The sequence below is a fragment of a genome, unplaced genomic scaffold (genome assembly GCF_019419815.1).
Source record: "Pyrus x bretschneideri cultivar Hongxiangsu unplaced genomic scaffold, Pyrus_bretschneideri_v1 Contig49, whole genome shotgun sequence".
Classification (NCBI taxonomy): Eukaryota; Viridiplantae; Streptophyta; class Magnoliopsida; order Rosales; family Rosaceae; genus Pyrus; species Pyrus x bretschneideri.
In genome coordinates this window covers 23,223-48,006 of record NW_025999786.1, presented here as the reverse complement: position 1 = coordinate 48,006, position 24,784 = coordinate 23,223, and the positions used below count along the sequence as shown (strand labels likewise).

Sequence of the window (24,784 nt, the reverse complement as noted above, 5' to 3'; positions counted from 1 at the left end):
AAGTGGGAAAACGTGCAGGCACTGGAACTTGTGATGCAAAAGACAGTGGTATGTTGGCAAGATGCTCTGTGAGGAACTTGATGAGGAGAAAGCGATCCTACCAGGTTGAGCCACCTGAAAGTAGTGGGAGGGAGGAAAACGAAGACACACTTCTTTGTGTAAAGCGTTTAGATTTTCAAGTGTCAGGTGCTGATGAGCTTGGCAGGAAGCCTCAAGAGTCTTCTAACTTCAGGCTATCATTAGCTGACAAACAATAGGAAATTTATAAGGCTTATAAATATGACTCGAAACCAACAAATCCTGGTTGTTCTCTGTATGGTAAACTTCCACTGTGTTATCCTAGCAATGACAACATTTTACATGCAAGTACATTACCAAGAAGTTGGTGCTGGTGCAACAGCTCAATTTCGGAACTCCTTGATTAGAGACCCTTCTCAAGTTCCTTCTGTGAACGAGAGAATACAGACTTGGTCTGCTGAACATGAAGTGGCTGATGGAGATGGTTTCGTTGAAAGTGGCTTTGAAAGCTTATCTTCCAAGGTTGGAGTATATGAAATGCCTTTTGAGAATCTCATGCGTGCAAATGCCACAACTGTCAGTGCTGTTCTAAACAATGAGAGGTCTAGTGTCCAAAAACTGGGTAGGGACTCTGTTTCATCTGAGCTCAGACACTCACCACCTGAGTTCATCTATCCGGATGATGAGGACTTAATTGGAATGACATGTCACATTCCACAAGAAACCTCCTGTTCCAGACTGCAAGGACATGGCTTCTAAAGACGCTTCATCTTTATATGATGGTATTACTAGCATTTGGTTAAGAAATATGTTTTGCAAAGAGTGGAAGTTGAAAACTTTTAAATATTGACTGATGATATTTGCATAAATGCCTTGTGCTTTGCATCCTTTAATATTGTTACCATTGATTCTGTCTCTGACATTAAGTTGGTTTATTCATCATGCTTAGGTTTTAGGAATTATTCTGTTGATTTGGTTTGGTTCTGATGTCATATTGTAGTGCTTGCTAGAAATTATTGCTGACTAGCCTATGTTTTCTATTCAAGGAAGAGCTACGGATGACTATTTCCCCTTCTTTGTGGGAGATTTCCCAGACAAGACCGAAATTCAGAACAAGTTGTTAGAAGTGAATCTAGCTCTCAAGAAGAATCTGTTATGGGTGTCCCTACTCACTATCAAACTGACGGCTCTTACTTGTATTTGTTAACACCTGCAACTTCACCCCCTTCTGCCGAAAAGGTGAATAGATGGTTGTCAAGTGATGACAAAGGTATTTGCTAGAATTTTGTAGATCGAGGCTACTACATATTGGAACTTTTTAGCTCTAAATTTTGATTTTGGACTTCTAGGTGCTACTTTTGATAGCAATGTGCCATTATCAATCTGTGAATCTGAAAACGATAAATTATTTCTTTTCTTGAAAGATATTAGACTTTAGAAAGTACAAATGTTTTCTCATGTGTAAACATTTTCTACGATCTTCTGGGAGTCTTACTAGTTTACAGAGTTCTTTGCTTAATGATTGGGAATAAAATTCACCTGGATATGGTTGTAGATAATGTTCCAACTACTCTGCCCCAAGGACCTCAAGAGAATCATGAAAATCATGAAGAAGAAAGGAACAATTTCTGCACTAACAGCACGGGAATAGGTCAAAGAGAAGGAGATGCTGTTAAAGTTCAACCAAACTCCGAATGCTCACAAGAAAATCAGAATGATTTTTTTTGGAATGATTTGTGCCTGTGTTTTAGGTTTAGTGGGTTGTACTATTGTCAACAATTATTTTTGTTGCTTTAAGTATAAACGTTCATAAGAATGTTGTGACTAAATTTTGTATATTAAGTTTTCTTGAAACTTTCACTAGCTCAAATATTTATTGGCATTTGCATTGATACAACTTGAATGCAACATTGGTGACAGGTTCAAGCAGAATCAAGAGGAGATCTTCGACCTGATCCTCGGTTTGATGCCATCAATTTTATCTCTCTCGCTATTCAGAATGATAGCGATCCTATTGTTGAAGTTCATGTGCTTTTGCACGGTAAAGCGGAAGGTTCTCAGAGGCAAAATCTTATATTTATACTGAAATTTAAATAACCTTATCTTTCTCCGGATCTTTCTTCGACAATGAAGACTGCAAGAAAATATGTTACTTCTAGTTTTTGGCCAAACTATGTTGTAGTTGTATGGTCATATAAGCTTGTTGTTTTAGTTTCTGTAAGACAAGGTGAGCAGCCCCGAGAAGGGCATCTTATGCTTGCCAATCTTGTTTGGGGAGCAGATGGGTGGAAGCAGAGGTTATGTTGATTGGATAATACGAGTACACAGGCAAGGCCTCACACTGAGTTTGATCAGATTCAAAATGCTTGTGCTCTAAGATTATCCCTGCTCACCTCTCATTTACTTTCAATCTGGCAGAATGTTTATTACGCAGATTAGATGCCCAATCTGTGGAGTGGTTGAGCAATGTCTAGAGTTGAGGATGTTGAGTTGAAGAATCGAAGAAGACGTAGTGTAGTCATGTAATCTTGAGTAGTCCTCTTATACTAGGAGGAAACACGCGTAAATTCTTTCCGTGTTTTGTTATAATTCCATTTTTTTTTCCCCTCCGATCTGATTGATCAGTGAGAGGACATAAGTGGTGTGATGAGCAACCACCATGGGTACAAGATTTGTGGGATTTTGTTGTATTTTCCTCTATCCTTGGTCAGATGATAAATGGTTGCATTAATACTTGGAAGCTTATTTGTCTCTACATGCATATGATATCATAAGATTCCATTCCATGCCTTGTACAATTTCAAGAATGGCTATGTGTGAATTTGAATTGTTTTTAAATAACCGAAAACGCTTAATGAGCTAGTTTTAAATGAGGCCGGTTGAGTTGGGTCAACCCGTTGTACCCTTATTTATTTATTTATTTCATTTATCAACCTGTTGTACATCATGTATATGTTTGAGCTAACCTGGCTCGTTGCACACTCATTAAGTCGAGTTGAGTTGGGTCAACTCATTGTACACTCATGTCTAAACTTACTGCGTGTAAAATATTCACTTTCTTTATGATAAACATTTATTCCCTTTTTTTTTTCTAGGCCCAATAGTGTCCTAAACCATGGCAAATAAAAGTAGGTCTAATTATTGATAATTAAACTCAGGGTTGTTATGTTTTGGTATGTTTTCTTGTTCTTTCTCTTCCAATTATACTCACGGTGGCGTTTACTCCTGAAAGACTGCCCCTCTCGAAGCATATTTTCTTTTCTTCTCCCTCTGCCTCCGCCCCATTTCTTCTTTCCTTCCTCTTTTGCCTGCAAAACGCAGGTGTAAAGCTCATAGCAAATCCTTCGAAACAAGCTCATCCTCTTCACTAGGCCCGACATTTTCAACCAGATTCGTTAACCCAATTCGATCCGATTAATTAAAATTAATATTCGAATGAGTGATAAATGGGTCGGGTGGTTAACGGATCAACTCGTTAATCACCCGTTAAATAACGAATCAATTTGGATAAACCCACAAAACCCGTTAACATCCATTAGTAGGGACTTTTGTGTAATTTCAATAGTCCTAATCCAAAACCCTCAGGTCCCTCGCAACTCACTCTCTAGCACGCCGTTGCTCTCTGAGACTGAGGGATCGCTGTGCTCCTTCCTTTTGACTCCGGTTATCTCCCTCATCTTCTTCCCTCAAACTGAACTCCAGCACTCTCTCTGGTAAGCTCCGATTCCCTTCCACTTCTTCTTTCATTTCGATTACATTTCGTTTTGCAGATTAGATTCGTCTATTTTTTTCTCAGATTTTACTTGAGCTTGATTTTAGGTGGTCTCTTCATAACAGCTTCGAATTAATTCGGAATTAGTTGATTTGTGTTTGATAATTTCAACTGCGACTGTGCTTTTGTAGTGCAAATTATGCTTTCTCTGTGTGATTGGATTGGAGATTTTGGGTTTCTAGTTTTTCTTCTTTTTTTTTTCTTTTCCTGCTGCTCTCTCAAATCTCAATTTTCTTACTTTATATCTTGATGATCATTAAATTACGTGACTTAATTGGCATATGTTGTGTCTTTTTTCTCGTTAATTGGATTGTTTATACTATTTGGTTAACTGGGTTTAATGATATAAGCCACTTGTGAATGTATTGTGGTAGACCACGGAGGCTCATCTCCAAAGAAGGACGGGTGTCAGAACAATTTCGTTTTGGTAATCTAATGCTGCTTTTTCTTTCCGACCCTTTTCGGTTTTTTTTTGGTTGTGTTTTGTTCATGGGTTTTGTGTAAAATTTGTTCATTTGTATATTCTCCAATTAAAATTTCCATTTTTGGGTAATTTGGAGCTGTTAATATACCCCCCTGAAGTTAAAAGTATTGAGTTTGCTTTGTTTTGGTTGGTTTTTGGATTGGAATTGGGTTGTTGTCGTTGTTTCCTTCTCTTTTTGTTTTTAAATTATATTTCGTTTCCTGTTTTAAATTGATAGTGAAATATGTTGACTTGTGGTCAGCTGTTATTTGCTGGGACATATACAATGCTTGATTAGGTCTTAGGTTGTCACTTGGATTATGTCTCTTGTTTTAGCATTGATTAGGTCTTAGGTTAAATCTTTAGTTTTGAGGCTGATGTCGATTGTTGCCAAGAGAAAGAACAGGCATTGATTAGGTCTCTGCATTATGTCTAACAAATCGCAGGACATAGGATGCTGTTGTTTTTGGATTTTGGTAGACTGTTGGTATTAAAAAAGGAGGCATTAGGCTAATGTAGTGTAGGGGGAGAGTAAGAGGAAAGGTCCTGAGCAAAAGCACTTCACTTTTGAATTCGGAATTTCAGAGGACGTGACGTGCTTTTGGAAAAATATATATAGTAGTTAGTTTTAGTATGTAATGTCACAACGGAATTTTCAATGGTATTTTGTAGCATTTGATTCTTCGGGTTTTTGAACCGTTAAATCTTTAGTTTGGACTGTAACTAGATAAGCCAAAGGAGTAGAACTTGAGTCGCAGAAATTGATTGAAAAAAAGCATTCCACGTCAACTGATAGCATGCCATTTCCTTACAGACATTAATGTTTTCATCATCAAGATTCTTGTATTCTTCATTTCGTTTTTTGGCATGGTGTATTGACATGTATCAGGATCTCTCTTTGAGTATAGTAGTGTTTTCTTTTCTGCTCTCAAATTGCATCTCAGCTTGTTAGTATTCATATGTTTTACTATTCATATGTGTATCTCCAATTTTTTGGATTCAATTTGCAATTTCTTGTGAATTGTGTGCAAAGTTTTCTGATAAAATGCTTGAAAGATTTGGGATTTGTACATCCCGTATACTATTAAATCCCATAATCAAGGTGCATCCCGTATACTAACAGATTAATAACATCCCCACTGTAAAAAGGAACTCAAATCAATTGCAATTACAGATTAATAAGTTTACCAATATAAAATATGTAGAAGTAATTACTTAATAAGAAAACTGTAAACATCTTAGTAGGATTATGAAAACTGGAAACATCTTACTTCCATGAACAGTAGAACAGCTATTCCATTTATCGGTTTATGAAAACTCGGGACAATGCTCCAATAGTATTAGTCTTGATTAAGCATGGTATGTATTTTAACTTGTTCTTTTAAAGATATTTTTCTGCATAGTGTGCATGTAATACTAGCTGAGAGATATCACTAGGAAGACAACATCCTCCTCTGCATATCAAACATGTTCGAATCTGCTGGTCCTATGCTTTTTCTATTAAATCTTGTTAAGCTAAGGCACAGATTTGATACTTTCTTGTGTTGTTATAAATCTATGGTGGATGTTTGTGTTTTCTGTTTCTTCTGTCCGATTTGCAATTTCATTTCTTTCCTGCGAGTATGAACCAGTTGTGATGGGTTACCTGATATTTAGTTTAATTATTCTTTGATGTTTATGCATGCAAGCATGTCTATCAGAAACATTTGTCACGTAGAGGATAATGCTGAAGGCAAAAAAGCAGCAGAGTATGCAATGCAAGAAGGTGCCACAAAGATCAATATTGTTTGCTGAAATAGTTGTGCTAAGATATTGGAGAAAATTAAAAATAAAAATTCTCAAGATCAATGGTGCCACAAAGTGGCATACTAGTCGTAACCTAAACCTTTAACTCACTCTCCCTTTAGTTGGGCAGGAACCAAAACACAGAGCACCGATTGAATTTGGCAGCGCGAACAAACAAGAAACGAGGAGGCAACCCTAGAAGTGGATTGAATGGCAGTGTGGAGAGCTGGAGCAGCTTCATCTTCCCTGTTGAGTAGGCTCCTACGACACTCCAATGTCATCAACATCACCACCCCCACTCGCACTCTCTCCACCGGTATTTCCTTTCATGCCGTTTCCGCATTTCCTATTCCACATTTCAGGTCATTTTAAATTAGCTGATTGGAGCTGTAAAGATGTTTAAGCTTGCATGTTAAGCTCATTGGGTAGGATGTTTAAGCCAAATTGCTGTTAAATTAGCTGATTGGAGCTGGTAAAGATGTTTAAACTTGCATGTTAAGTTCATTGGGTTGGAGGTTTAAGCCAAATTGCTGTTTGGTTTCTGAGAAATTAAAAGGGGAAGAAATATGGATTTCAGTTATTGGTTACGCAGATTTGAAGTGAATTCTTGAGTGAAGTTATTGTCTGTATAATTTCTATAGGAAAGCTTGTTAGTTTATAAAATTAGGAGAAATACCCTGATAGCCAGAAGGTCAATGCTATATAGGGTTAAGCAGAAAGTTGTGGCAGAGCCAGTAGGCAGTAGGCGGCTAGAGTTCGATGAATGAACAATTGTATTTCAAGGGATGTTTTTGCCATAGTCTGTGGAATGTGGGATGTTTCTACTTGAGAAGACAATACGGATGTTCTGTTTGTCTTAAACAAAACAATGATAAAAAATAACCGTTGTATCCATAAATGAACAATCGTCTTCTCAATGTTGATATTATGCTATTTCATTTCCTTCTCTTTGGCGTTGTCTCTGTCTTCTGCACTGTAAACTACCTCTGCAGTTTGCACCCATATTAATTTTAGCAATGATCCTGAGAATGGTTGTGTCCATTTTGCAGTGTTGCTTTCCGTGAGCCATCTGAAAAACTAGGAAAAGCCTTTCCTTTTAATTGCCTTGATCTAGTTGCCGCCGAAACGAACTTTACTTATATTGTTATACTTTCCGCAGATGTAGCTGGTTCAAGTAATCAGTTGTTTCACTATGATATCAATTCACAATACGGAAGGTGCATGCCTCTGGCTGATATGCACATTCAAGCCAAAATACACAGCATCGAGATGAACCCGGGCCAAGGTGGCAAGTTAGTTCGAGCACCAGGCACTTTTGCAAAGATTTTGAAAGAACCCACCGCTTCAAGGTGTTTAGTGAGACTGCCTTCAGGTGTTGAAAAATGGATTGATGCTAAGTGCCGGGCTACTATTGGTACAGTCCCAAGTGATGGAAATAAGCCCAAGAAACTCTATAAGGCTGGGCAAAACCGGTGGCGAGGCATCAGACCAACGGTTAGAGGAGTGGCAATGAATCCAGTTGATCATCCTCATGGTGGAGGTGAGGGTAAGAGCAAGAGTAGTGGGTCTCATGGCAAGGGTTCTCGAACACCTTGGGGAAAGCCTACCAAGGGTGGGTACAAGACCGGTCCCAACAAGCGTAGAAAGTAATGCTTTATAATTCACTTTATGTTGACACTAGTGCGGAAGTTAGCTTTGTGATGAGTTCAGATGGCAATAAAAGTCACACTTAGATGTTTAACTCTTCAGAAGATATTCAAGGTTTGCATACCTTATTCCCTTGCCACATTACTGAAAGTGTTGGTTTTCTGGATTAAGCTGTGTAAGTAGCTTAGTTGCTTTGACTGTGACTATCTTTTGGATAAATGCATTTCACCTTATCTTAATGATTTGGTATCGAGCATGTTTGATGTTGATTACCAGAATCAATTCCTGGTTGCATTTGTTACAGTTTTGCCAATGTACTGAGTTGACTTGATGATAGACAATGATATTTGAAGTTTCATTCCTGATGTCTGTTTTTGCAAATATCGCAGATGTTTAGTTTGGTTTTGTTTCTAACATAGGCTTATCGCCCATGCTTTGAGAAATGATAGGCATGCCATGTACGCATCAAGATATGTGACGTTTCAGAATTCATTGCCCTTTTAGAATTGTTTGATAGGCGATAGGTTTGTAGAGCCGGGATTGTCTTGATGAGAAACACACACTTGATCGGTTAGAATGAAAATTCACCTTATTTCATCACCCACGGCAAAAGTTTACCTTGTTTGAGGGCCTCTCCTGTAACATAGAGAAATTGGATTGATCTTGCCTGATCCAGTAAGGTTTGACTGACATGATATTCCTTAATCCTTGTCTTGTTATAAAAGAAAAATGGGATTTCAGTGGATTGGTGTTCATGTTGGGATGAAGTGGTAGCATAAATTGTTGTAGTGAGCATCCCATGTACATAGTGCTACCCTTTATATATATAGTCAGATTCCTCTTTGTTTGGTGGGATTTGGGAGTATCAGAGAATGGCATGGAATAACATTTTGGGCGGTGAAATTGATCCCTCTATCTCCATGTGCTGAAATAAATGGGAACTAGATCCCCTCCGGATTCATCAAAACTAAGCCCACTAATCAATGAATCCGGACCGTTGAAATTTGATCCAACAACTACAATTATTATAACTTCTAGAGGGCCTCCTTATTTGTAGCTGTTGGATTAAATTTCAACGGTCCGGATTCATTGATTAGTGAGCTCAGTTTTGATGGATCCAAGGGGATCCGGTTCCAAATAAATAGGGTTGGTAGGTATACAATCCATCCGTGCGAAATGTGAATTTTTCTCTACAATCTGGCTGGCAGTTTCAATGATTTTAGGTCGAACCTTGTGAAATAATGACAACAATATGGATTATGAAATGATACGCCACTTGTAATAATACGATTGGAGGAAAACTTGAAAAAAAAACTTTCCACCATTTACATAATTACATATATGGTACTGCTTCGTGTTCCCGGCACATTAAAAAATCTCTCTTCTCCTGGCTTCTTGTATGTTTCATTTAGTTCAAATGACACGATATTCTAGAAGGTGGTGCTATTCACATATTCATTTTTACCTCTCACACATTTTTCTTAATTTTGGACTGTCAGATTGAATAAATAGAAGAAGATCGATGAACAAAAACTAACAAAGTTGTGTAGAAAGTAAAATGAGTTGAATCGCGTCATGACGTGCACTAGGATCCTCTAGTGAGACGAGTGTAAGATGGTTGAATGGATCAAATGACAGGTTTATTCAACTTGTGTGCAAAACTTTTCTGATTCTCAGTGTTGACTTAGTCAGCTTCTTTCCTGCCGCCTAGCATTTCCCATCCCCCGACAATATGTCCCTGGCCTCCGATCGAAAGTCTGGTCCAACGTCTCTGTTAGGATGTGAAACCTTGCATCCTCAGGAGGATCCATAGACTCGATCAGCGTGTCTGTGGGAAGCTGGGAGGCAGACTCCTAAAGCACCAACTGACTCTTCTCCACCATAGCCGCTTGTGAAAAAAAACATGGATTTTCTATTATACAAAAAATAAATGTATTAGTTGTAATACTTAAAGAAAATTAAAAAAATAATAATAAATGCTAGCAAAAATTAAAGAAAGTAAAATGAAAGAAGTCATAATTAAAAACGCACCACATAGCCCGCCTCCTAAAAATGACCGCAAAGCCAAACCCAACTACCTTGTTGGTCCTCAAACTCCTTCGGGCAACCCTCTGCGAGAGCAACTTGCGGATCATCAAACTACTGGAAATATTGGTGCAGGTCACTCTTCCACTGCTTGTAGCTTTCAGAGAAAAGCCGATTAAGGTACACCAACATATCCTCGTTCATGTCCTCCAAATTGTAGTTTGTCTGCAATGTAACAAATATTTTGAAAGTATTAGTAATAAAAGACAGTATTAAATATAAATATATAAATTTTACATGAAAAGCATTAAAAAGGCGATGCTACTTACGGACAATTGATTGCACACCATGTTCTTCGTCTCCTCCAGCATCGCCTTCCAAGACTTCCATCGCATAGGGCAAAAGGTCCGCACAACGTACCCAATGTCGTGGGCCAATGCACTATGCTGCTCCACCGTTGGTGCGGCACGATGTCGCTCATCGTATTCAAATGTGATACGACCATTGGTCACCCAGGTGACCTTCGCCGTCTTCAATTGCCGACATGCTCCCCGGGGATTTCTCTTCGCTACAAAGAATGAAAAAAAAACATTAACCCAAAACTAATAACAAATCCTACTAAAATTTCGGCATAACCTCCCCTATAATTAAAACATTTCCCAAAACCCTGAAAATAACATAAACAATATACGTATCCAGCATAATGATCACAATAGTTTAATAAAAGGTTCGGAAAGATGACAACTTTTTAATCCTTACATGACATAACTTAACAAATTGAACCTAAAATAACCCTATTCAGTTAACATGGGAATGAGGGATTGAATTAGGATTGTATACATGGTCGTGTACTCGAGCCATCTGTTATGGATCCCGATGGCGACATCTGGTTTGAATTACGGGGGCGCTGTTGAGTACGTCGGCCGTTAACAAGTAGTGCCATCGAAGAAGTTGACGATGCCTACACCTGTGGGACTGGAGGACCAACTAGGTCAACTGAATTCATTAGCCTATGGTCCATCTCTACTGAAGCAATGGAGGCAGTAGTAGGTGTAGTTGTCGGATTAGGTGTAGAAGTCTTCACCTACCATGTTCTAATGAGATGTGACATCTACAAAATTGGAAATAAATTTGTTAGGTGCTTAGAGTCCTGTTTCAAACATAGTGAATCCATATATTAAGATTTTACAAGTTAGAGGAAAAAAAAGGGATCAACAACACCAAGAATAAAATTTTATTATAGAAGATACACCCATTACAAATGATCACATCCCCTCACTAGATATATGCCCACTCAAAACCTAAATTGATGGTTCATCCAAATTTACAATTATACTCGTAAATGCTTTAAGCATCCAGGAGTTCTACAAGCAAAACATATTTTAGTTTATATCGTTACTTTTTTTAAGAATACATAAATAAATTAATTAAAACAGCACCATTCTAGAATATAGAGAAGGTTACTTAGTACATATAATAATTTAATCTTTCTTTGTACTTATGTATGGAATTGCCAAGCGATGGATGTTCTCTAGCTGGACCTAGAGGTCAAAAATCTTGGTGTACTCGATCCATGTCTTGTTAAATCATGAGGCCTAGAGGCAATTGATTGTCGTGAGGTTTATCCTTGCATGATTGGTTGATTAGTGAGCGTTTAGTGGTCAACCAGGATGAGCGAGGTGTGGCATGAGTTGGTTAGGGTTTCCTCGTTGACTAGGGCTTAAGCTTGTGGGCAAGAAAACCTAGGGTTTAGCATGTTAGGGCTTGCGAACCCTTAGCCGTGTTTAGGAGAGCCGCACCTTAGGGAAAATGGAAGCCGAGGCTGCTTCAGTAGGCATTGTCGTTAGTCTTATGGGGGACGGGACTGGTATCATGGTGGCGATAGGTGGCACCATGGCAACGATGATGGCTCTGGTCACTCCTCCTCTCACGGTGGAAGTGGCAGTGGCTCAGGTTTTGTCATTCCTTGCGGCATGATGTGGAGTCGTAGGTGTAACACCCTAAAAAATTTAACATATACGTAAGTGGAAAGGACGAAAATGCCCTAGGGGGCTAAACGTAATTTTACTAGGATGTATTTTATCCTCGTATATTTTGTCATGTTTCTTGACATATTTGGATAGAGTTCGACCTACGAGTGCATAGGCAAAAGCCATTCGTAAAATGGAGTTATAACGAAGAAATTCAAGATGTTTTCGTTGTGGAAAAAAAAAATTAAATAAATAAAAGAATTGGGTTTAGACGCTGCCATGTGGCAGCAAGAGAGAGGGGAAATGAGGGATGTGGGAGAGAAATGAGGAAGGGAGAGGACCAATCGACAGAGGAAGAAAGAAGAGAAAGGAGGGAGGTGATGGAGCACCGGATCCTTTTGGATCCATACAACCCCAACCTAACCCGCTTCCTTGACTCGACTTTAACTCCTCCGTCCGACATCCGTTTGAGGTGCTTCTAGTGTCTATAGAAAGCTCTCGTCGAGCCCAACATCCCTGTGGTGTTAGATTTCAAATTTTCTAACCCAAATTCATAAATCGAAACCATAAACCCATGGGAGCATCCAGCAATTTTAACCTTTTTCCGATGGCTCTAGCAAGCTTCATCGTCGATGACCACCACCAAAAAACTCCTTTCAACCCTAGGAGCAAGGCCCAAGCCTTGGATGAGGCGTCGGAGTTCATTTTGGTGGCAAATCGACAACTACCCAAATGGAGGGTTCCGGCAGTTCGAGGGATTTTCTGGCCACTTCCAAGCCAAATTGGACTTTGACCCAAGTATGAAAGTTGTTTCTCTCATTGAACTCTACAACTTTGTAAAATTTGGTAATTGTTAGAGTTCGTAGAAATTTGGGGTTTCCGTTCATCGGAAACCGCCACACACGGCGGCGTATGGCCAGAGGGTTGATGCTACCTTTTTGAAACTAATTTTGATATTTTGAATCCATATTTGAAATGCATTTGGTGTGATTCATTTGTTTGAACCTAGTTAGTGATTATTAGTCACTGGGAAAATTTTTCAGAAATGAGTTAGAAATTGAATTTGTGAATTACGAATAGGTTGATCCGTTCATAGGGTACGTAGGCAGTCTAACGAGGAGGTTAGATGCAGCCATAAACTAAACAAAATGATTATTTTTTTTAGTGTGGTTAGTTAGAATTATAATTAACCATTATTTTTATTGTGGCTTACCTGTGTGTTTGGCTTCCAAAGTAGAAATTTCGGGATGTTATAGTAGGTGTCGCAGGTGGGGCCAATGGAATCAATTCCAACCCTGCAATATAGAGAGCCGAACTTGGTGGTGCCACCACCATTTTGATGCTCCTACTCGATAATCTTCATGTTTCCACCAATTTTGAATTAAAGAAGAAACTGGTGAAGGAGCTTTTATGTTTAGAATTTTGTTTTTGCGACTGATTTTCAAGAACTCTCAATGAAAGCACCAAGTTTTGGGAGCACACTTTCATTGCAAATTGAATTGACGAAAACTTACACAAATAAGGACAAGAGACAAACAGAGTCAGGCTAACACTAGTGCAGGTTTAGACAAAAGGTATTTGATGCCTTAAGTCAGAAAGGCTATAGGAAATGACAAGAGTGTGGTAAGAGTTCTTGATTACTGGGATAAAGTGGCTAGCTTGGCTATTTATAGAGAATTGAGGAGTTAACCTTAGCATTCAGGTTCGTTGAACTTGTTAGCAAAGCGCTACCTAGTTTGCACACCGATGGAAAAGTATTCCTCTAAAATTCAAGGAATATGCTTTGGAAAGTCTTGTCATGCTAAGAGACTGACAGGTAAACTCATTACATATCAGGGTAATCTGCATAGTCACATGGCGATCAACTTTAATCGTTTGTGATGAATTGAGCTTGGGGTGCCTGTTGATTGTGGGTTCTTAGGGCCTTCATAAAGAATGTGGCCCGTTAGCGCGTTAGGGTTTGACTAACAGTCTGTTTATTCTGTCAATGATAGAGTAGTTATTTTTTATAGGTGGTACCATCGGGTGTTTTTATTGGTTGGGATATTTTTATGTTCCCACACATACATTGTGGGAGCATACAATAATTGATGAAGAGACAAAGAAGGAATAGTGAAATCTTTACGGGAAATATTTCAAAGTAAAGAAAATAAAATGCAAAGATCATCATGCTGATAACATATTATAAACAGACAAATGATAGAGAACTTTTTCTAGAGATTAAGGTAACATGAGAATGGTGGATCACTCTGTTTATCTTCTATACATACGTTATTTGAAAGAAAAAAAAAGTGGCCAGGTCCACATGAATCGACTTTAAGGCCATCTCCAACCGAGGGCTGGCCAGAGGGCTCGTTTTAGCCATTTGGCCTTCCAAGAAATTAATATTTTAATGAACAGTACAGGGCCATCTTTGCCTCCGTCTCCAATCGAGGGCCAAATGGTCATATGGCTCGTTTTAGCCCTGTTACAAAAAACCATATGCAACCGAGGGCCAAAGGGCCACAAGGCCAAACATAATTTATTATTTAAAAACTACAACTTAAATTCAAATTCAACGGCTAAGTGACGTTAGCATGATATCAGCTAGCCATTGGATTTGAATTTTTCTTTTGCTATAAATAGGGTGGATATTGGGCTATAATTTACACAACTTTGAATTCAATCTATTTCAATTCAATCTCTTTCAATTTAATCTCTTTCAATTCAATCTTTTTTCAATTCAAGTTTGCAATGAATTCCAACTTTAGATCCTCTTCAGATTCCAACTGGGTGTCCTCATCCAATTCCAAATTAGAAGCAAAATGAGCGCAAATGAGACGAGAAGATGAGGAGTCTGATGAAAAAGTTCAAGTAAGGCGCAACAAACAAAACAGAGCAACAACCATGGTTGCGGCTATGGTGTGTCAGCCAACTGAGGAACAACCTCAATAGGGTGGCTCTATTGCTGGTCGATCTTACAAATCATGAAACATAGCGATGTCGCATGCCAATCTGATGAACAACTACTTCAACCCCAACTCGGTGTACATAGAAGAGGATTTTAGACGTCGTTTCCGGATGAGGCGTCATGTCTTCGAGTGTTTACTTCGTGATGTCCAGCAGGTCAATCCATACTTTCGACAGAGCAGGCCACCCTGGTTTCTCACCTCATCAGAAGGTTACTGTTGCACTCCGAATGATGGCCTATGGCTCCCCAACTGATTTGATGGATGAAACCCATGGTATGCCTAAGTCTACATGCCTTCATGCCTTTGAACAATTCTGTGACACAATTGTTCAAGTTTACAAAGACAAGTACCTTCGCGAGCCAAATCAAGAAGATCTGAATCAGCTCCTTCGCAAAGCTGAAGATCGTGCTTTCCGGGCATGATAGGGTCATTAGATTGCATGCATTGGGATTGGAAGAACTGTCCCACCGGATGGCAAGGAGAAGGTCGAGAAAGCCAACTATTGTGTTAGAGGATGTTGCCTCATATGACACATGGATCTGACATGCTTTCTTTGGAGTCCCTGGATTCCAAAATGACATTACAGTTCTTGGGCGTTCACCCTTCTTCAATAACTTGATGGAAGGTAAAGCACCTCAACTTGACTACTACATCAACAACCGTCAATACAATATGGGGTATTACTTGGCAGATGACATCTACCCAAAGTGGGTGACACTTGTCCAAGCAATTCCAAACCCTAGGAATGACGCAGAAAAGTTATTTACCTTACATCAAGAGGCATTCCAGAAAGATGTTGAGAGAGCTTTTGGTATTCTACAAGCACGGTGGAAGATCATTAGTGAACCGGCAAGAGGGTGGAGTCGAGAAAATTTGGACTCCATCATGATGTCTTGCATCATATTACACAATATGATAATGGATGATAAGCGAGATGGGTATATTGATGGAGAGTCCGATGACGACCAAGAAGATCCAAATAGGTCAAGAAAGGCTCGTGCAAAAATAAATGATGGGCCTAATTTGCCTTTCAATTCAAGAACTGGTAGTATCTCTGTAAATGAGTACATGAGACGCTATAGAATAATACGTTCTCGTACCACAAACAAGTACCTACAACATAATCTTGTTGCACATCTTTGGGCCAAAAGAAGCATGGAGTAAGCGTTTAAGTTTTATGTTGTTAAATGTTTTTTAAAATGTTGTTTAAGTTTCATGTTGTTAAATGTTTTTTTTATGTTGTATAATTTGTATGTTGGTTAATGTTATTTAATGTTGTTTCATGTTGCTTAATTTAATTTAATGTTGTATAATGGCTTAGGAAGTTATAGGGAAAAAATATAATTTAAAAAAAATGAAACAAAAACTATAAAATAGAAGTTATAGGAAGAAAAATATAATTTAAAAAAAATATGAAACAAATTTTGTGAAATAGAAGTTATAGAAGTTATAGGATAAAAATAGAATTTAAAATAAAATAAAACAAATTTTGTGAAATATAAGTTATAGGAAAAAATGGAATTTAAAAAAAATATGAAACAAATTTTGTAAAATAAAAGTTATAGGAAAAAAATAGAATTTAAAAAAAAATATGAAAAATAGAAGTTATAGGAAAAATTTTGTAAATAAAAAATAATAATAAAACTGAAAAAAAAATTCAAATGCAACGGCTAGCTGACGTCAGCAAGCCGTTGCATTTGAATTTTTTTTCTTGAGCATTCTTGTCGATTATAACCGACAGGAAAAATGATTTTTCTGGCCAACCCCAGGCTGGTTGGCTGGCCCTCCAGCCCTCTCCGATTCTGTAGGGCCTTCTCAGATTCCATAGCCCTCTGGCCTAATCCTCGGTTGGAGACGATTTTCGGACTATTTTCGACCATCTGACCTTCTAGACTCTTCGGTTGGAAATAGCCTAAATGGACTAGGGCTGGAAGAAAATTACTAAAGGAGGATGGAGATTAAAATGACATACTCATCATGGTGAGTTCATTGTTATTAGGCCTAGCAAATGAGTCGTATCTGTCGTGTTCATATCGTTTTCGTATAACACCTGTTATCTTAACAGGTCGTGTCGTGTCACACTCGTTATCTTAACGGGTTCTTAACAGGTTCCGACCTGTTATAACCCGTTAAGAAAAATGTTTTTTTTTCCTTAAATTTGCACATACCACACATTGCCACATAAATATTACTTCAAAACATTAAAACACATTTGTTATTTAAGTACTACATCTACACTTGAAAATAAGAGCCTAATAAACAAACATCAATACATTACTAATCTATTACAAAATATTAAATGTGCAAGGATATGCAAAATGAAAGAGTTTTTGTTTTCAAGGTTGTGAAGCTTTTCTCAAAAGTTTAAACCTTGCCAATAGAACTCAAAGCTTGTATGTTATTCCTTTTACAAAATCCTCAATTTTCATCGATCATCATGACATAAGATTTTGTGGTATCCACTAGTGTAAATATTTTAAATCGAAGATCGAATTCATCTCTGAATGTTTGTTTTTTGCGATTTTTGACGTATGCGATCTTGAAGCATATACAAACAAGTTTGACGGTTGGATCATTGAAATTATTTTCGAAGAATGCTTATCCCATCAAAACGATAGATTCACTAACATTTGGAGTTTATGTATACTTTCATTAAGTATAACATAAGATTTTGTGTTATCTACTAGGGTAAATATTTTAAATTGAAGATTGAATTCATTCATTGTATTCATATAGGGTCAAGGACTGTAGCTGTAAAAAATCATCAAAATCGGAGTTAAAATAGCCGTTAAATCGTGATTTTTCGTTGATAACCATCGAAAAGTTTTGTTCTATTACTTGATCTCTGAATGTTTGTTTTTTGAAATTTTTGGCGTATGCGATCTCGAAGTATATACAAACATGTTTGACGGTTAGATCGTTGAAACTAGTTTCATAGAATGTGACCATCAAAACAATAGATTCACTAACACTTAAAAGTTTATTCATACTTTCATTAAATATAACATAAGATTTGTGGTATCCACTTGTGTAAATATTTTAAATTGAAGATCGAGTTCAGTCATTGTATTCGTATAGGGTCAAGGAGTGTAGCTGTAAAAAAATCATCAAAATAGGAGTTAAAATAACCGTTAAATCGTGATTTTTCATTGATAACCGTCGAAAGGTATTGTCTCTTTACTTGATCTCTGAATGTTTCTTTTTTGCGATTTTTAGCGTATACGATTTTGAAGCATATACAAACAAGTTTGACGGTTGGATCGTTGAAATTAATTTCGTAAAATGCGTATCCCATCAAAATGATAGATTCACTAACACTAAAGAGTTTATTCATACTTTCATTAAGTATAACATAAAATTTTGTAGTATCCACTAGTGTAAATATCTTAAATTGAAGATCGAGTTCATTCATTGTATTCACATAGGGTTAAGGAGTGTGGCTGTAAAAAATCATCAAAATCGGAGTTAAAATAACAGTTAAATCGTGATTTTTCAATGATAACTGTCGAAAACTTTTGTCCCATTACTTGATCTCTGAATGTTTGTTTTTTACAATTTTTGGTGTATGTGATCTCGAAGTATATACAAACATGTTTGCCGGTTGGATCGTTAAAATTAGTTTCGTAGAATGTGTATCCCATCAAAATGATGAATTCACTAACACTTAAAAGTTTATTCATACTTTCATTAAGTATAACATAAGATTTTGTGGTATCCACTAGTGTAAATATTTTAAATTGAAGATCGAGTTCATTCATGATATTCATATAGAGTGAATGAGTGTAGTTGTAAAAAATCACCAAAATCGGAATTAAAATAACCGTTAAATCGTAATTTTTCGTTGATAACCGTGGAAAAGTTTTGTCCTGTTACTTGATCTATGAATGTTTATTTTTTGCAATTTTTTGCTGATGTAATCTCGAAGCATATACAAACAAGTTTAACGGTTAGGATCGTTGAAATTAGTTTCGGAGAATTTGTATCCCATCAAAACGATATATTGGCTAGCACTTAGAGTTTATTTATACTTTTATTAAGTATAATATAAGATTTTGTGGTATCCACTTGTGTAAATATTTTAAATTGAAGATCAAATTCATTCATTGTATTCATATATGGTCAAGGAGTGTAGTTGTAAAAAATCATCAAAATCGGAGTTAAAATAACTGTTAAATCGTGATTTTTCGTTCATAACCATCGAAAAGTTTTGTCCCGTTACTTGATCTCTAAATTTTTGTTTTTTGTAATTTTTTGCTGATGTGATCTCGAAGCATATACAAACAAGTTTTACGATTGGGATCGTTGAAATTAATTTCGGATAATTCGTATCCCATCAAAACGATAGATTAACTAACACTTAGAGTTTATTTATATTTTCATTAAGTATAACATAAGATTTTGGGGTATTCACTTGTGTAAATATTTTAAATTGAAGATCGAATTTATTTATTGTATTCATATAGAGTCAAGGAGTGTAGTTGTAAAAAATCATCAAAATCAAAGTTAAAATAACCTTTAAATCGTAATTTTTTGTTTATGACCGTCGAAAAGTTTTGTCCCGTTACTTGATCTCTGAATGTTTGTTTTTTGTGATTTTTTTGCTGATGTGATCTCAAAGCATATATAAACAAGTTTGACGGTTGGGATCGTTGAAATTAGTTACGAAGAATTTGTATCCCATAAAAACAATAGATTGACTAACACTTAAGAGTTTATTTATACTTTCATCAAGTATAACATAAGATTTTGTGGTATCCACTTGTGCAAATATTTTAAATTGAAGATCAAATTCATTCATTGTATTCATATAGAGTCAATGAGTGTAGTTGTAAAAAATCATCAAAATCGAAGTTAAAATAACCGTTAAATCGTGATTTTTGGTTTATAACCGTCGAAAAGCTTTGTCCCGTTACTTGATCTTTGAATGTTTGTGTTTTGCGATTTTTTGCTGATGTGATATCGAAGCATATACAAACAAGTTTGATGGTTGGGATTGTTGAAATTAGTTTCAGAGAATTCGTATCCCATCAAGTTCAATGGTGTGTATGTGTGTGTGTGTGTATATATATTAAGTAGATTTAAATCTATTTATTTTGTACGTATAATTGATTGGTACACAGAGTAGTATATCACGTGAGTCATTATAAAAATAATGAGATATGTCATATGTGTGATAAAAAGTTATATATATATTATAGTTTTTTGGGGTATAAAATTGTTAAATTAATATATATAATTATTACAGTATTTTTTGAGGATTATAAAATTAAAAAAATAATATTCTGCTTATTGTGTTACCCACGTGTATACCTGAATCAACCCGTTATCTTAACAGGTGCTTATTGGATTACCCGATAATGACCATATTCGTTATCGTGTCGATCTGAACACCTGTTAATTTTATATCATGTCGTGTCAGATTATTAGGTCGTGTCAGGAATTGTCAGGCCTAATTGTTATCCCCACAAAATATGGTCATTTTCGTCTTTTGAGGAGAACCTTTTACTGGTGGACCGACTGAAATGCCCTTACTACGCGCCACACGGCCCAGCTTCATTGGGTGAATGAGCAGACCAACTTGAATGCACGCTGTACAGGATAACTCCCTCCTGGAAAAGCTAGGGTACTCTGCAACTTCGCGGGAAGAAACCCTCGTTTCTCTATTGCACCACAGAAGGACATGAACAATGGTTCCTCTTCCAAAATGCACGGTCCTGATCAACCTGAAATAAGTGGGTCCTCCCCCAAATCCCTGCGCATCAAAATGGGCAAACCGGAAGACAGTGAAAAGAAGGTAACTTTCTTGTTCAATTTCAAAATTTTACAATTACCCACTTCATAATTTACCAAAACAAGGATACCCAAATACCCAGAAGTGCTTTTGGAAATTGTTCTGATCCTCAACTTCAAGACTCTGTTTTGAGATTGATTTGATTTGATTTTCCAACATATTGTTTCACATTGTATAATGTGTTGATTGCCCTGTTATGGATCATGAGAGTCGGCATTATTTTCTAAAAAAAAAAATTCAAAAAAATCGTTTCAAAATTGGTTTTTGATTTTGGATTGTTGCCCATCATTCTGATCGCCGGAAAACTGTCAAAAACGTTTTGAGCATATGCTACTACTATGAGTCTATGTTTAGAACTTAAATTGTAGTTTTTTTTTCATTGTTTTGCTTTTCATGTAACTTTGTGTAGATTTTTCATAAGAAACTCAAAGATGTTGAGATTAGTGTTCCGATAGTGTATGGCAATATTGCATTCTGGCTCGGTAAGAAGGCGAACGAGTAAGTATTGCTTTATCGTCTTGTTGAATTACTTACATGAGGAATGGAATATGAGAGTTAAGTTCGTGACATTTAACTAGGTACCAATCACACAAGTGGACTGTGTACGTTCGTGGGGCAACCAATGAGGATCTTGGAGTGGTGATAAAACGTGCTGTTTTTCAGCTGCATTCCAGTTTCAGTAATCCCACAAGGGTGGTTGAGTCACCACCATTTGAATTGTCAGAATGTGGCTGGGGTGAATTTGAAATCGCCATTACGCTTTTCTTCCACAGTGATGTTTGTGATAAGCCATTAAACTTGTGAGTTGCTTTGAATAATAAATTACGTGATTTACTTGGCACTTGGCTGTCCAATTTTGTGTTTGATGCTGTCTATGTTCTTTGCATTTTTACCAAGTCCTCAACAATGGAATAGTAGATTTAAATCTAGTTTGACCGAAACAACTTCGTCTTTTAATTTCCAACATTGATATTTTCATTGTCTATCTGAGTATTCACCAGAACCCTTGCAACGACACATCCTGCTTTATATGCACCATATATGTTACGAAATGGGGAAATTAGATTTTACTTAACCTTCTAGTATGCTTAATTGGGAGATGAATTTTTCAAACAATGAGTTTGATTATTTATTACGTGCATTGGTATAATTTGATTTTACATTTGATTAGAAACAACCAACAACCTGTTTTTCATTTTAACATACATTTCGTACTATGCCTGCCCATCATTGCAAGGAGAATTTAATCTTGAACTTTTTCACAGATTTCATCATTTGAAGTTGTACCCAGAGGATGAGTCTGGTCCTATGTCGACTAAAAAGCCCGTTGTTGTGGAATCATATGATGAGATTGTGTTCCCTGAGCCTTCAGAAGCTTTATTGGCTCGTGTGCAGAATGAGCCAGCTGTAGTCGTTCCAAGACTACCTGCTGGCGTTGCTTTGCCTCCACCTGGTATAAATTATTTATGCTGTTGTGTCTGTAATTTCTCTTTATCATTTTGTGGATTGTAAATTATTCCTTTTCATTGCATGTAGTGCCAGTTGAGGATCCAAGTAAGAGAAAGAGAGGGGACACTAAAGATCATCTCCTATGCCAGTGGTTCACGAACTTTTCAGAAGCAGATGAGCTGCTACAACTTGCAGCAGCTCGTCAGCAGGTATGCATAACTTTATCTCATAGTTTCTAGACATAATTTATGGAACTTGAAACTTTGTGATCGTGAAGAGCTGTCAAGAAGTCTGTATTCGTGGAAAAAAATTTACCATCTGTGGTTTCTTAGATTATGTACTGATGTATTTGTACAGTTAATTTCTTTGTGCTGAATCCTTTTGCAATTTATTGCATATAAAGTGTCTAGGATTCTAAAATCTTATGTGCACTCAAACTCCAAAGATAAATATAATTATTATTATTAGAAGTATTTCACCCTTTCTCATTTATGTATTGAATGGAATTCTATCCATATTTTGCAGTCATGTCTTTAGCGCAACTTTAGATGTATATTTGAGAATTATGAACTCTAAAATCATCATGATACGTTAGTGAAGAAAACATCAAACATGAGCCCAGTATGCTTAGAGAAAATGAATAGGGCGGCTTCATGTTCTAAGAGCTGTAAAGCGATTTCATAGAAAAATTGTGAGTATGATATTACTGTGCGTCAATCGAAAACATTTAGCCAATAGACGGTAGCTCTCTATCTGGTCAATCATGTAGTGTGTAAACTAGTGTAATAATGTCTAATCTAACAGATGTTTAAATATATCCCCAGAGATATAGGGGTACAATGTTTGAATCCTAGGGCGTGCTCTGTAAACCCCAAAGACCAGCCAGCCATGTTTAGTAGGGTCGTGTTTAAATTGAACAGTCTTTGGTACTCAAATGCTGTAAGCGGGTCTGTGGAACTGATAGTGCATTGAGAACAAATCAGCGTGTACTCAAATACTGTAAGTGGGTCTGTGGAACTTATGTGCACTCAAACTCCAAAGATAAATATAATTATTATTATTAGAAGCATACTTTAGAGCTAAGGCAGACCTAAAATAACTGTCAAAACTAGTTCATATATAAGTTGTTTTAACTATCAGGTTTTACGTAGAACTGGTTTAAACTAATTCTTTAGTTTCCCAAACACATCCTAAGTATGTGTTGAATGGATCGACTGGGTTCTCAAATGAGTTAAGGGAGGACTACCTTTCTTCTTCCAGTGAATTCTGATAACATGTTTCCAAACAGAGCAAAATGTATGCAAAGATCTGTAGTCATTCGATCATGGTATCGTTCTATGTTTATGTACACTACTAGGGAGAGTAAAAAAAGGGACTGGCATTATGGCAGGCAAGTACACACTACTTTTTTGTAACCCTTGGTCTAATCAGAAGACTCATAGTCTCGTAGGTCGCCAAATTTCCACCAAAGTTTCTTTTGGAAGTGCAAACACGCCATATTGAGTTAAAAGGCTTAGGAAAAGTCAGTTGAGGGGAGTCCAGCCTAGCATTCATTTTGGATGTCCCCTATACCCACTCCACTCCACCACACCCCGCCCCACCCCCGCCGCCCCCCCACCCCACCCCCCCCCCCCCCCCCCCGGCCCCACGGAGCCAACCATCTTCCATGAAACATATATGTATGGCGGTCAATGGAATGAATATGTTTTCTTTAAATTCTCCTTGGGCAGACTAATTTGTTGCGTTCTGCATAATTGTATGAGTTCTTACTGGTAATTCTCACGACTGCTATAGTGGTTGTTTAAATTATTCTGAAATTCGTGAACCAGCCTAAGCATCTGTGATAAATACCTAATTTTGTTTCTTTATGTTCATTGACTCATCACAATCAAATTCCTTTGTGATTTCATTGTTATTAGCCATTGAAATCTGAAATAAGTTGGAATTGAGTAGGTTATGAATCCTGAAACTAGTAAGGATTTATTAAGATTAATCACATGTTGTAGAGATCTGAACATATTTGATGTTTATGCATTAGTAGGCAGTAATGTATACCATAAGCTTGGTTACTCTAGTTGAGATAACAAAATTACTTATTGTGATAGAAAATGCTCAAGGAACTTTATTAACCTCGGGTTTCAAATGCCATTGTATTAGGTTCAAGCTCATATTGCTAAATTCCGAAGAGAGATGACTCTTCTAGAGGGTAAGAATAAACAAGTGAATTCTGTCTCCGACCAGTGACTGTACATTATCCTGCAGATTTATGAAGATTCCAGTTCCAAATTGGTTCCGGGGTAGATACATTTGAATTACTCGCAGCAGATGCACATGATGGCACGCAAATGTAGTGCCTACATGTATATTCTCAGCTATGGCGAGTTATTGTACTTTCTCATTTTCCTTTTTGTTTATCTCTCTTTTACGTAAATTTGTTGTCTTGTTCATTTGCAATGCGGCATCTATCGGTAAACAATTTAAAGGAGGAACATAAAAGGTGTATCTTTTAATATCTTTTATGCCAAGAAAAGTGAGAATTTTGGTTTACTTTGACACTTATTATTGATTGTTCAACTTGTCTGTGCTAGTTATCTGAAAGTGTGCATTCGGAATTAAGATATCATCTGAATCAATTTTATTTTTTAATTCTCAAGTGTTCTATGAGGAACCATTCTTAACTCTCACTCCTTCACAGGGTTCTTGTCAAAGTTTGCTGAGGTAGGTGCAAACTAATAATTCTCTTCATAGTTGCATAGCTCCGGCTGAATCTAGGCTTCTTATAGAGTAGGTAGTACTCATTTTCTCATAGATAGGGCACATCTCATTTCTAGCTATATGTCAACTTCAATGTCATTTCCCATACTTTACAGTGTTTCTACGAGAAAAACTTCGGTGCGGGCAGAACATTTGCGT

At 37.0% G+C, this 24,784-nt stretch overlaps 2 protein-coding genes across 5 annotated transcripts; both read left to right on the top strand.

Moving 5' to 3' along the window:
- Window positions 1-3,569: 3,569 nt before the first annotated feature.
- On the top strand, window positions 3,570-8,050 carry LOC108865470 (60S ribosomal protein L2, mitochondrial). Of its 4 annotated transcripts, none has more exons than XM_018642264.2 (4): window positions 3,570-3,731; window positions 5,942-6,018; window positions 6,169-6,354; window positions 7,198-8,050. In XM_018642264.2, exons 3-4 carry the CDS (start codon window positions 6,249-6,251, stop codon window positions 7,686-7,688), a joined length of 597 nt encoding a protein of 198 aa, XP_018497780.2. In that variant the 5' UTR covers window positions 3,570-3,731; window positions 5,942-6,018; window positions 6,169-6,248; the 3' UTR covers window positions 7,689-8,050. The 4 variants fall into 4 exon arrangements, with proteins under 4 accessions (XP_018497780.2, XP_018497778.2, XP_018497779.2 ...); XM_018642262.2 differs by having other exon boundaries at window positions 6,161-6,354; XM_018642263.2 differs by lacking the exon at window positions 5,942-6,018.
- A 12,174-nt stretch (window positions 8,051-20,224) lies between these two features.
- LOC103967962 (transcription initiation factor TFIID subunit 14b) lies at window positions 20,225-24,418 on the top strand. The gene is made up of 6 exons (XM_009381295.3): window positions 20,225-20,425; window positions 20,832-20,920; window positions 21,001-21,222; window positions 21,688-21,875; window positions 21,959-22,080; window positions 24,029-24,418. The coding sequence occupies exons 1-6, from the start codon at window positions 20,312-20,314 to the stop codon at window positions 24,113-24,115; spliced, it is 822 nt and encodes a 273-aa protein (XP_009379570.2). The 5' UTR covers window positions 20,225-20,311; the 3' UTR covers window positions 24,116-24,418.
- The last annotated feature ends 366 nt before the right edge of the window (window positions 24,419-24,784 follow it).

Excerpts from the sequence above, each read along its gene's own strand:
- LOC103967962 (XM_009381295.3), top strand. The coding sequence starts at position 20,312 with ATGAACAATGGTTCCTCTTCCAAAATGCACGGTCCTGATCAACCTGAA. Across the intron at positions 21,876-21,958 it reads CGTTGCTTTGCCTCCACCTG|TGCCAGTTGAGGATCCAAGT; the intron begins GTATAAATTATT and ends CATTGCATGTAG. Across the intron at positions 22,081-24,028 it reads TTGCAGCAGCTCGTCAGCAG|GTTCAAGCTCATATTGCTAA; the intron begins GTATGCATAACT and ends CCATTGTATTAG.
- LOC108865470 (XM_018642263.2), top strand. The coding sequence starts at position 6,249 with ATGGCAGTGTGGAGAGCTGGAGCAGCTTCATCTTCCCTGTTGAGTAGG. Across the intron at positions 6,355-7,197 it reads CACTCGCACTCTCTCCACCG|ATGTAGCTGGTTCAAGTAAT; the intron begins GTATTTCCTTTC and ends TACTTTCCGCAG.